The following is a 13,759-nucleotide window of genomic DNA, read 5'->3' as shown; positions in this document are numbered from 1 at the left end:
TGAATTTTGAACTATTGAATTATTGACATTCCTAACTTTCAGGACAAGTGGATATTTTGTTACTGTATTCATCAGGAGATGAATGTTAATTTAGTAAGGGGGTGATGATACGGAGTTAAGCTGTTAACAATTAAATTTTATAAATCACCTTTAAAACGAATGTTGGCTTTTAACGTTTAGGGGCTAATTATTATGACGAAAGCAAGTAAGCTAAATTGTTATTATACTGTTGTAGCAACAGGGGGACAGAAATGGCAAGATAAATAAGGTGTGTGATTTTACTCTCAGAATTGTTTGTAGTACGTGAGGTTATCGGGTTTAGATACTTTATCGAGGGAGGCGATGTTGATACCTTGACCAAGTGATGTAATATGACGTGTGTCGGGGTAGGACTGTATAATTACTCAACTCTAACTCTTGTAATTCAATAAAACTGTCTATATTCATCTTCTCATCATAATATTCAGGTTTCTTTTCTTCATGTGCTCACAGCATCTCAGATGTCCTCCATCATTTTTTCTCAACACACTCCCCCCAGTGCTGCCACCTATGCTAATTACCTTGAACTACAGTGTGTCCCAAAAAACTAAACTTATACAGGTTGTCCCAATGCGACATACTCCCCTCTGAAATCTGAGCACCGAAAATTTCACGCTTACTGCAACACTGGCTAAAATATTGAAACGAATTATGCGAAATACCAACTGGCAAATATCGCTTGAACTATTCTCTCTACTCGTACTCCACAATTCGAATAAAGTATTTACTAAGTGAACGAAACCCTTAGTTGTATTTTCTTGTATATGTTGTAGTTCTCAATGCTCATAGAATGTCTCTAGTCACAATACTCCACTAACATTGGCTAATCTGGATCTGAATCGCTTTCAACATCCTCTGGCACAATGGTGGTCTCCAATAGCCTCAGCTTCTGTACTGGACGTCTCATCAATCCCGATTTCGTCTTCACCAGTACTGAGCGCACAAGACCGTCTCGTCCTGGAAAGATCTCCTCCACTCTTCCAAGCTTCCAATCCAGCTTCCTGGTGTTGTCCTCAGCGACTAGAACAACGTCTCCCTCATGAAGGTTATCTCGAACCTCAGTCCACTTCCTCAGTTGGTTCAGCTCAGTCAAATACTCCTTCGTCCATCGATTCCAAAAGATCCTTGACAGGTGCTGATTATAGGCCCATCTCTTGCTCACTGCGACGGTAGTATGGCCTGCCAATGAGGCATCAGGCAGAACTTGTAGGCTCCGGCCAATCATCAGGTGTCCTGGAGTGATAGGCGACCAATCCTCTTTGTCTGCAGAGACACTAGTCAGGGGTCTAGAATTCAGTTGTGCTTCGATGTCCGAGAGTACAGTCTGCATCTCAAGGTATGTCAGGTGTGCTTTCCCAAGCACTCTCCTCAGTGGTTTCTTGACGCTTTGCACGAGTCTCTCATAGAATCCTCCGTGCCATGGGGCTCTCTCCGTGATAAAACGCCATGTTATTCCCTTTCCTGTTATCTCCTCATTAAGCTTGTTCTTTCCATTCTTCTGTTTGTAAAGAATCCTCAGCAAGGTGTCTGCCTTTTTGAATGTCTTTGCGTTGTCAGAGAGAATGAATACACATTTCCCTTTGCGATTCATCATGCGCTGCAGCCCAGCCATGAACTCTTCTGTAGTAAGATCTGGTGTGAGTTCCAGGTGCACTCCTCTAGTCACCATACACGTGAAGATCAGAATGTAAGCCTTCGTTGTCTCATCTCTGGACATCTTTACGTATAAAGGTCCTGCATAGTCTAATCCTATGTGCGTGAAAGGAAGACTCATGCTCACTCTTTCCACAGGCAGCGGCGCCATCTTTTGCTCAATCTCCTCTGGATCCTTACAAGCCTTGCACTTGTGAAGAATGCGTCTCACTTCCTGTCTCCCATGAATAAGCCAGTACTTGTTTCTCAAGAAAGCCAGGGTTTGTGCTGGTCCTGTGTGTAGGTTAATCTGGTGGTAGTACAGAACTAACTTATCCACAAATCGGTTGTGAGCAGGCAAGATGATGGGATGCTTAGTTTCCTCCGGCAATGGGGCGTAATGAAGACGACCTCCCACTCGCATCACTTGATCCTTCTCGTCCCACTCTGGGCTCAATGGAGCCAGTTTACTCTCCATGGTGACTTGTCGTCCGGCTTTCAATTCCTCAATATCCTCCTGATACTTGAGCGATTGAGCCCATCTGATCCAGTGCAGCTCCTCCTGACGTCTGTCATTGAGAGTTGTTCCTGGAATGCTTTTCTCCTTGTCAGTTTCTCTCCCCTCGTTTTGATCTCTCCCCTCCTTTCGGGACCTATGGATCCTAATCCAACTCCTCGCTCTGCTCATTACCCTGATGAACTTCTGGTATGATGAGAATTTCTCAATGTATTTCTCAGCAGCAGCAATATCCGTCTTGGCTACAGCAGCAATACCAATCTGACGAAGTTTGGGCTTGGCTTTCGAGTCAGCTATTTCCTCATCCTCCTTCTTGCTCTTCTCTTGTTCTGGCCACTGTTCTTCACTTTCAGTCAGGAAGGATGGACCATTCCACCACAATGAAGATTCAACCAGATTCTCAGCAGTAAGTCCTCGGGAACAAAGATCCGCAGGGTTCCATTTTCCTGGAACATGTCTCCAGTTGCAGGGTGGCACTAAGTTCTGAATCTCAGCTACTCTGTTTGCGACAAATGTTTGCCATTTGTATGGTGGCTTGCTTAACCAGTGTGTGACAACCTTGGAATCTGTCCAGCAATTCACTGAAGCAATCGGAAGCTTGAGCTCTCTTTCCACATACTTTGTTAACCTTGCTGTCACCAGTGATGCCATGAGCTCCAGTTCCGGGATGCTCCTCCTCTTTCCCAGGGGTGCTACTCTGGTCTTTGAGCTGAGTAGAGCAACGTGACGTCTCTCAGTTGAATCCTGGCTAGTCAAATAGACCACTCCTCCGTATGATGTCTCACATGCATCTCCAAAGCCGTGTAGGAAATATACTGGATCCTGGAAGTCAGCAGGCACAATACACCTCGGTATCTTAATGCTGTCCAGTAGTGTCACTTCAGATTTCCAGCGTTTCCACTCCTCCTCTATCTCCGATGGTAGCGCGTCGTCCCATCCTCCAGTTGTGACCCATGATTGTTGGAAAATTTGCTTAGCCTTGAGTACAAAGGGCGATAGCATGCCAAGTGGATCATAAATCCGATGGAGTTGTTTCAACACACTTCTCCTGGTCTCGATCTCCCCATCCTCCATTTTGTCAACAAATGAGAACATGAGAACATCCTCCTTGGGTCGATATCTGACTCCCAGCGCCTTTGTTGAGATCTCTTCGCCAACCATCTTCTCTGTGAGCTCCGACGCGATGTCTTCCTTGGCAAGACCTGACAAAACTCCTGGTTTGTTGGATAGAAACTTCCTCATGTTCCATTCCGGGCTCAGAATCTCCTTCAGTCCAACTGCCAACTCCGCCACCTCATTATCCTCCTCATCTCCACTCAAAATATCATCCACGAAGATATTCTCCTCAATCTCTGCAGCAGCTTTTGGGTACTCCTCACGATGTGCCGCGACATGATCTAGCACAGTTTTGATGCTTGAGAATGGCGAAGACGTTAATCCGAAGGTGACTGTGGTCAATCTGAAAACTTCCGGCTCCTTATCCGTGTCCAAGTCTCTCCATAGGAATCTCTGGCTATCTCGATCTATCTCGTTCATACTTACCTGGAGGAACATCTTTTCGATATCCGCTATCAATGCAATTCTGTGGCGCCTGAATCGCATCAAAACTCCAGGAAGGTCAGGTTGCAGGGCAGGTCCTGGTAATAAGGTGTCGTTGAGTGATACTCCATCCCGGCCTCTCATCGATCCATCGAAGACGATTCTAACCTTTGTTGTCGTCTTGTCCTCTCTCACTACTGGATGATGGGGCAAGTACCACACACTACGATCCTCCGGCTCCTTTTCCTCACTCACTCGTTCCGCTCGACCTTTCTTGATCAACTCATCGATTTGCTCCTGGTATCTCGCTGACAATGTAGGATCCTTTTTCAGTCTCTGCTCCAGACTACCAAGTCTCCTCATTGCTTGTTGTTTGTTTGATTTCAGAATTTTATCCTTCCACTCCGGATGTTTCAACAATCCTGTCTCATAACCATCCTTGATCTTGATTGTTTTCTCCTTGTGCTGTCTCAGGGCTTCAGTCTCAAGCTCTGAGAGGTGCTGGTTTTTCTCATTTGGTAGGATCCCTATGTGCTCCGTCTCCCAGTGCTTGGTCGCGATGTCTATCTCGCTGGACAGTTGAAATGTTGAATGATTGACTGGCAACGTTGTGTGGCTTTCCTGATCAGCGGGACAGGTTCCGGACACGATCCAACCAATGTGACTCCTCTGCGCTGAAAGACTGTTTCCTGATCCAAAGACTCTCTTATCCTGTAAGATTTTCATTGAATCCTGGATTCCTAACAGAACATCCACCGATTGACGTTTTCTCGGGAACTCATCAGCTATCTGGAGGTCTCTCAGCTGTTCAATCTTTGACAAATCCTCATTGACTTCATTGATATCAGCACATGGATTTTCTAGAACATAGGCGATGATTTCGAACGTCTCTCCCTTCCATTTGGGTAGTATGCTCGACAAATGAAACTTGACTCGTTGGGTATCAAGTGTCATGACCTTTCCTCCTGCTAAGGTAAACTCTGCTGCAACTGGTTGACCATGCAGCTGCAAACTCCTTGCCATTCGCTTGCTGACAAATGTGGCTCCACTCCCTGAGTCAAAGAGAACTCGTCCATGTGCGACTGCATTCCTCGACTCCAATTTCGCTAGGCCTGTCTGTAACAGTACTTCACCATCTGTCTCTCTGGCTTTCACGAAGTAGTGGGGTGATTTCACGGTCTCCTCAGGCTTGTTACCATCTCCACTTGTCTCCTTTTCGCTCGATGTTTCCTGGTTGCTCCCAGTCTTGTTTCCTCCTTGCTTGTCGAAATGTAAGAGTGTGTGATGCTTCCTCGAGCAATTCTTACAGCTAGATGACCGACATGCATCCACAAAGTGAGTAGTCCGCAAGCAGTTGAAACATGCCTTTGACGCTTTCACTTTCTCAACTCGCTCTGACACAGGCATCGACTTCACTGTTGGACAACTTGATGAGAAGTGCCTAAGTTGACAGAATATGCACGATTCCTCCTTGTTGGGTTTCGGTGTCCTCTGAGATATCTGAAGAGCATGACCTGTAGGCTTCTTAGATTCCTTCTGGTAATCCTTAACCCACTTCTTCTCTTTCTCCTTCTCCTTCTCGGGTTTATCTCGTTTGCTTGGCTCCGTTCGCCTCGCAACCTTGACGGCATCTTGCAGCTTCTCCAAAAGAGTGTCGAAACGTATCGGTAATTCCGACGTCGTCCCCATCGACTTCTCCTCTTTGATTATCTCTCCATCCCATTTTTTGAGAAGTCCCTTTGGCAGTTTTGGTCGGACAAGGGCTGTAAAGATCCAGCTTGCCCTTACCACGTGTTTGTCATCTTCTGTTCGTTTCATGATGTAATTCCAGTTGGAATTAAGCAGGTTGTAGAGAGAATCAAGATCCTTTGCTGAGGGCGAACTGACAGCAGGCACTGCAGCAATCTCGTTCACTGCCTTCTGGATCTTTGTCAACACATCTCCGTACCTATTCTCCAAAAACTCAAGGATGTCATCTGAACTTGGATCCTTTAGTCCACTGATGAGTTTGGATACCTCTCCATCAACTAATGATATGACTATGTGGGTCTTTTCCACCTCGCTATAGCCTGGTTTTTCTAATTCAGTCTCTACCAGTTGTTTCCACTGGTCAAACAACTCGACATCACCTTTGAATTTCGGTATCTGAACATAACGCTTCTTGTGCGATAAGGTCCCTAGAATCCTTTCTAACTGATCACCAGAAATTCCTGTTTGTACTGATTCCAGGGTCTCCTTCATGGCGGCGGCAAAGTGCTCAGGTGTGAAAGTATCACTCGACTTCTCCGACGGGGTACGCCTCTCCTTCTCAGCATCCGCTTGCAGTTGTTGAACCATGGCAGAAATGTCGTAGTACTGGGTGCGATACCTCTCCTCTGACTCAGTCTCAACTCTCAAGGCTTCATCGTTCAGTTTCCCTAAATCAGGATGGAAGTCCACCTCAGTCTGTACGTCCTTCAATTCACCGTAGACCGCATTCAGCTCTTCCATGGCATTACCCGTTTTTCGCACGGCTGTCTCAAACTGGGTAACGCGATCTCCTTTGTCGTACAAGTTACATGCTTCCCTGTAATACCTTGTCACAGTGTTTTCCTGTCGAGTGTACTTCCCGCGACATATTTTGCGTTTATCACACAGTGATTGCAAGGTTGGTGGTTCACCCATGGTTGCAGTTTTACTCAAAACTCAAAACTCAAAAAACTCAGATCTCAGAGAGAATGACTGAAATAAGCACAGTAGCAATCTAAACCCTTGGAATTTCAGCCAGTTGATAAATTCCCTGTGTCAATATGACATGAACTCAACCCTGTAGTATCATGAACAGCATAGAGGGCAGCACAAGAAATTTCTCAAACCCCAGATAAACTCAGATGAAACGTTGCAAAATAGAACCTTAGGAAAAGTGTAGCTGTGAACACATGAAAGCGACAATACAAAATGGTAGCATAGAAGTTGGCTTGAAATGCAACTAAAATATGCAAGATGAATTGGCACTGCTAACACCGTACACGTTGGGTGTTATGAACTCGCAAAGTGATATTCCAAGTTTCACCAAGGCCTACTCATAAGCATGACAACGTAACAACAACTCGTGTGTTCTACTCAAGAAAGACGCAAATTCTCCACTTAACACTGATGTGGTAAACTTGCTAACACTGTAAGGTCACTCAAAACCCACAGTGAGACTCTAAACTCAACTCGATGTTGGCGTGTAGCAAGGTCAAATTACAACCTCTACTTACAGCGAAGATTCTCAATCTCGACTCAAGATAGCGTGCAGCAAGGTCAAATTACAACCTGTAACTGCAGCGAAGATTCTCAAGACCAAATACAGCTTTTAGTCAGAAGAAATACTCATAACTCGTAGTATGCAGTAGGTCAACTTACAACCTAAAGCATAGACTCATGTGGTGATTCTAGTACAAAGGCCTACTCAAACCTAGACTAGATGCTCAAAAACTCAAGACACAGTTACAATGTACATGTACAATGAAATCCCACAGTAAAAGGCCAACTTCTATACCAAATACTAGGCAAAGTTCATAAATTTACTCAATATCTGAAAGAGAATTCAAATATTAGTTCATGCATATCATGTGTGTGACAACAATGCACAAAGCTGGAATGTAGCAGTCCTTGGAAGATGGTGACTCCCTAACTCGGTAATGTCTCTTGGAATCAGAGGCTGGTGCTCGGTTCAAACAGTTCAGTTCATCAATGCAGCACGGCATGGACATCGGATGACCTTGAACTTGGGTGGAAGTGTTACTCGGATATTGAGCATAAATTGACGATGCTCAAAGATGACGACGATGCTAACAGCTATCGACGATTGCTCGATGTTGAGAACGACAGTTCTCACACAGGGACGAGGAACGAAGAAACTCGTTGATCGTCTGGCTTTGAGAACACAATTACTCGACAGTGTTCTCCGACTCGACTCGTTAGACGCTCAACACACTCTTGTGTAGGATCACATCAGCCACGAATTTGGCAAATGATGTGCGAATGATGCTCATCGACGATGTACCAGCTACTCGACAATGCTGGGATGTTGAGAACACGACAACTCGACAGTGTTCTCCGACTCGGTGACTCGACGAAACTCAAGCGTTGGTGGGATCAGCAACGACAGGAATTCGACAATCCGCGACCATCGATGTGACATACAACTGGACTTTGAATGTCACTTGACTCTTCCTCAGCATGCTGCCTGTGCTCAAAGCTCACTCGGATTTGAACTGACGTGGTGTTCCAAAATCCAAGGTTGATGGAGGGACAGCACAATTAATGTTCTCTTGTCGTCTTAACGGCATCCAAATTGCAACAGCAGTCCTTCATTTGGATGATTTCAGCATGCATATGCATTTGCACTGAGCAGCATACTAGCATAGGCCAAATGCACAGGCCAACTCTGTACAAAATGTACATGGATAGCACATGGTTTCTCACTTTTTACAGTTCTCAAATGTCACCTCACTGCTCCACTATCCGGTCGGAGAGACCTAATGTCGGGGTAGGACTGTATAATTACTCAACTCTAACTCTTGTAATTCAATAAAACTGTCTATATTCATCTTCTCATCATAATATTCAGGTTTCTTTTCTTCATGTGCTCACAGCATCTCAGATGTCCTCCATCATTTTTTCTCAACACACTCCCCCCAGTGCTGCCACCTATGCTAATTACCTTGAACTACAGTGTGTCCCAAAAAACTAAACTTATACAGGTTGTCCCAATGCGACAACGTGACATATACCAATTAAGCCCGTTTCGTGGGCCGGCCACGTCACTTGCACCAGAGTGGTAAAACCAGTAGATCGCTTGGATTTATAAACTGCGAAGGCATCTGAAAGCCTTAGACGCTACATTTCCATCAACCAAATTTCAGGTTGCGCAGCGTAATGTAACCTCTATGACGCATGTCCAGGTTATGTCCTAAATTTAGTATTTCTTGTTTAAACTAAAAGTATGGACTTTCATGTATCATGTTCAGATGTCTAAGATAAGTCAGACTTTTCTTTTCAACCTGTTTCAAGCCACATCAAAGTGCACGAACGTTCAGTTCTAAGTTCGGAAATAACATAGACAATTTAGAAAGGGAGATGTAGTGTAACCCTATTGCCCCTTTAAGAGTCACTACAGTATGGTGCTGCCACCTTCATGTCAACGGGTTAACAGTGTAATTGCTTCTTTTATCAAACTTGCATTGTTTACATCTGTCTTATTCAAGATAACCGTACCCCAAATCCAGCAAAGGACAATACTTCCACATAATAGTCTGGTAAAACATACATCACATGCTACAATATAAGATGTTATATGATTGGCTCACTAAGGCAAAGGAGGCGACGCCTGCAAGCACGTGGCTCAGGATACACATATTTATGGTACAATAAATTAATCAAAATTAATCAAAGACTGATCTTTTATAAACATTGGAAGGAAATTTATGGTACAATAAATTAATCAAAATTAATCAAAGAATGATCTTTTATAAACATTGGAAGGAAGTAGGGATAAATTATATTTCAGATTTACTAAGACCAGACAAAACAGTGATACCTTTTGAATCACTGGGACTAAAAGCAACCGAATGGTTCAAATGGGGAGGGTTAATGGATGTTATTATAAATAAGATTTGGGGTTATAATTTTAACACTGATAACAATAATGTAAGATCTACGCAGAAACCGTAGAAGTCTAAGAGACAATCATGCCCAACGGTATAAATCAGCCTCAAGTGACTGATGCCTACCTGTAATCAGCTACAGGTGACCGATAGCGACATTAGGAGATCAACCGGACTGGTAAAACCAGTAGATCCCTTGGATTTATAAACTGCGAAGGCATTTTAAAGTCTTAGACGCTATATTTCCATCAACCAAATTTCAGATTGCGCAGCGTTATGTAACCTCTATGACGCATGTGCAGGTGATGTCCTAAATTTAGTATTTCTGGTTTAAATTAAAAGTATGGACTTTCATGTATCATGTTCAGATGTCTAAGATAAGTCACACTTTTCTTTTCAACGTGTTTCAAGCCACATCAAAGTGCACGAACGTTCAGTTCTAAGTTAAGAAATAACATAGACAATAGTGAGGTTGAGATCCACAACTTATCCCAATACTTATACTTATCACTTATGAAATTTGCGAAATACGTCATCAAATTTGATGGGGGCATTTCACCCCGATAAGTTGGCAAAAAGGGCCGATTGGGCCTTGTCAAAAATCAGCACTTTTCAGAAGATGACGACATCATGTTACTTAGAGAAGTTGTCACCCAGAACCCTTTCGTCGAAAGATCATGGGTCCCGGTGGAGGAAAAATTAAAAGCATCCGCTACAGATGCAAGACCAGCATTGGACGTGGGTGTATGGCGAGTGCGAGAGAGAACTCTCCTGCTTTTGGCCAAATTTGAAAAGGCCGAGAAAGAGGACATGAAAGCGTGAGTGTGCCGCATCATGAGTAGGCTATAACAAGATGATGCTTCATTACATTATGTTATCGATGTCGATGTTTTGGTTTATTCATTTTTTTTCATGGGAACTTCTTTCTCCTCCTCACTTGGAAATTTTTCTCTCAGTTTAACAAAAAAAAAACACACCAAAGACGACAATCCACCAAATTTCATATCAAAGTCGAGGCCTACCTACCTCTCTAACTGTAATGCCGTCAAGTTATCAACATCTGCGGATTCCCTTTCTTCACGTGAAGGATTGGCGCTGCGGGTCCTACTACTTGGTAATGAAATAATATTTTCCATTTGTGTTCCTCTCAGGTCTGGAGTCGAACATGAATTCGGGGAAAAAGAACAACTTCTCTTGGAAATACTTGACCTTCGTGACGAAGCTGATAGGAATCAAAAGCAGAAAAAACAGGCGAAAGGGGATGAAGAAGCGAAGGCCAAGGAACTGCGGAAGAAAGCGATGGAAACTCTGTCAGCCCCAGTAGAAGGTTAGTGCATACATTCTAAAGATCATAGGTGGGATCGCTCGGTCTCTCACCATCTTGATGGTTATAAAGAAAGGTCATGATGTCTGTTTTGGCCAATTTAAGTTTCAATTTGACTGGTCCTTACTGGCTACTACGTGTCCCTTAAAAAATAATTTCAGGTTAATTAAAATTTCAGGTCAGGAAAATGGTGAAAGTGTGGCTAAGCGGAGTAGGACCACGAACAGCAAGGCGCTGGACTTTTTGGCCGACAAATCTAAGCAAGACCAAGGGCTGCAGCGGGAGGAGATTGAGTTGAAGAAAAAACAACTCGAACTGGATACTGCTCGATTTGACTTGGAGAAGGATGAAAGGAGGCTGGGGCTTGAGAGTGAAAGAGAAGAGAAGAAGTTTTTGTTGGACATGATGAAGAGGTTTATGGAGAAATGATCCGGGCAATGATTTTCTAATCATCGAATCAATGAACACTAACTTGAACAAGAACGATGGTGGTTCACATTGCATAGATGATATACGACAACATGTTGTTTTAGGCCTCTTTTTATTTCCGACATATACTTCCTGATATACATGTACATCAAATACCTGAAATGAGTAGACTACAATGTTTTACCACACAAATTTGTATGTTTACGTTTTGTTAACTTTCACCCGTCCACAGTTTAACTTAGGCGGTTAGTTTTTACAGTGAAGTTTTATTTGTCAACTGTTTTGATCAAATTAACTGAAAAATAAAGTCAAGTCGAAGTTAACTGATTCGTTACCATGGTTACGTTGTTTCTACAGCTGGAACGTCCATTCAATTAAGTTGCAGATACTGCTGAAGAGTTGGGGGCTGAAGTCCAAAAAAACTCCCCGTTTGACTTCCATATAAACAGGTGTGGCAGTTAGTGAGGATCACAGCAACTATATAATATTTGGCGACTGGCTGGAGTTACAACTTTTGATTTTTTTTAAAGTCCAGAAATGCGAAATTCGAAATGATCTTCCCAAATGTCCATTCCACAGAGACTCGGAGCCGGGACATCCTCCTGTTAAATTCGGCCTCCTGGTCGTTCAGTGCAGCTCCTCCGAACGGCTTCAACAGACAGGGGCGAATCGGGTAGGCTCGATCACCATATAACATATACCCAGGAGCTTGACGATCCAAAGCCTCGAGCTGGTCAAGCAGCCCACTCATTCTCAGCATTGCGGCATCATGACGCCGGCCCTCTACGGGACCATACATGTTCGCAATCATCCCGTTCGGGGCGGAGACGGACTGAAACTTGTAGCAGTGCTGTCTTTTGTGGCCACTGTTCATTTGCCGTTGATTTCGAATTGGCCGACAGATGGCGCGCGCAGTTCCGTCAATAAAGCCCCAGCAGTTTTCTAGGGGGCACCCTTGTCTCGTATTGCGTCGGCAAACTCCCGTAGCCTTGGCGGAGCCAACCAGTCCTGGTAGATGGGCGTGCTGATCATAAATGAGATCAAGCATTCTATGAACAATGTATGATACCTCACTTGGTGTCTTCCAGTGGTCGATTGAGATATCGATCAACCGATTCGGGTAGGCAAGCCGTCTCAACAGAACATGTAACGCATCTAAACCATGAACTGAAGTTCCATTTCGGCACGTCACCATTTCTGGGATTTGGAGGGCCAAGCACAACCGCTCCACATCCTGCCTCTCGAAGCGAAATATGCGGCGGTATGTCTCGTCATCAAGGTCCTGCAGCAACACGCCGAACCGCCTTGGTTTCTCTCTTTCATCATCATGCAAAATGAGTAACATGGCATCTTCTGGCTTAAGAACATCAGCCGCAATACCAAGAATTATATCGTTAACAGCAGCCATTTTGGTTAATGGAACAACCTCTAAAATACAAGACCTATTGCGATTTGCTGAGCGGTACGATTGTCACCGAATCAGAGACAAGGAGTTATAGAAGATATGTATACGTTGTACATATATACGTTCGGTTTTCTCAAGGTGATTTGAGATAAGTAAGAACGTATACGTATCTCGATAAGTGATAAGTTTAAGTATCGGTATAAGTTGTGCATCTCAACCTCTCTAATTTAGAAAGGGAGATGTAGTGTAATCCCTATTGCCTCTTTAAGAGTCACTACAGTATGGTGCTGCCACCTTCATGTCAACGGGTTAACAGTGTAATTGCTTCTTTTATCAAACTTGCATTGTTTACATCTGTCTTATTCAAGTGAACCGTACCCCCAATCCAGCAAAGGACAATACTTCCACATAATAGTCTGGTAAAACATACATCACATGCTACAATATAAGATGTTATATGATTGGCTCACTAAGGCAAAAGAGGCGGCGCTTGCAAGCACGTAGCTCGGGAAAAACATAATTATGGTACAAAAAATTAATCAAAATTGATCAAAGAATGATCTTTTATAAACATTGGAAGGAAATTTATGGTAAAATAAATCAATCAAAATTAATCAAAGAATGATCTTTTTTTTAAACATTGGAAGGAAGTAGGGATAAATTATATTTCAGATTTACTAAGACCAGACAAAACAGTGATACCTTTTGAATCACTGGGACTAAAAGCAACCGAATGGTTCAAATGGAGAGGGTTAATGGATGTTATTATAAATAAGATTTGGGTTTATAATTGTAACACTGATAACAATAATGTAAGATCTACGCAGAAACTGTAGAAGTCTAAGAGACAATCATGCCCAACGGTATAAATCAGCAACAAGTGACTGATGCCTACCTATAATCAGCTACAGGTGACCGATAGCGACATAAGGAGATCAACCGGACTGGTGAAACCAGTAGATCGCTTGGATTTATAAACTGCAAAGGCATCTTAAAGCCTTAGACACTATATTTCCATCAACCAAATTTCAGGTTGCGCAGCGTTATGTAGCCTCTATGACGCATGTCCAGGTTATGTCCTAAATTTAGTATTTCTGGTTGAAACTAAAAGTATGGACTTTCATGTATCATGTTCAGATGTCTAAGATAAGTCACACTTTTCTTTTCAACGTGTTTCAAGCCACATCAAAGTGCACGAACGTTCAGTTCTAAGTTCAGAAATAACATAGACAATTTAGAAA

At 43.3% G+C, this 13,759-nt stretch overlaps 2 protein-coding genes across 2 annotated transcripts; both read right to left on the bottom strand.

Moving 5' to 3' along the window:
• Positions 1 to 862: 862 nt before the first annotated feature.
• On the bottom strand, positions 863 to 6,391 carry LOC135502206 (uncharacterized). Its single transcript, XM_064794861.1, has one exon. It carries the CDS (start codon positions 6,389 to 6,391, stop codon positions 863 to 865), a length of 5,529 nt encoding a protein of 1,842 aa, XP_064650931.1.
• A 5,227-nt stretch (positions 6,392 to 11,618) lies between these two features.
• Positions 11,619 to 12,521, bottom strand: LOC135502205 (uncharacterized). The gene has a single exon (XM_064794859.1). It carries the CDS (start codon positions 12,519 to 12,521, stop codon positions 11,619 to 11,621), a length of 903 nt encoding a protein of 300 aa, XP_064650929.1.
• Positions 12,522 to 13,759: the final 1,238 nt, after the last annotated feature.

Source organism: Lineus longissimus, chromosome 18 (assembly GCF_910592395.1).
Source record: "Lineus longissimus chromosome 18, tnLinLong1.2, whole genome shotgun sequence".
Classification (NCBI taxonomy): Eukaryota; Metazoa; Nemertea; class Pilidiophora; order Heteronemertea; family Lineidae; genus Lineus; species Lineus longissimus.
This window is presented reverse-complemented; position numbering and strand designations above follow the sequence as displayed.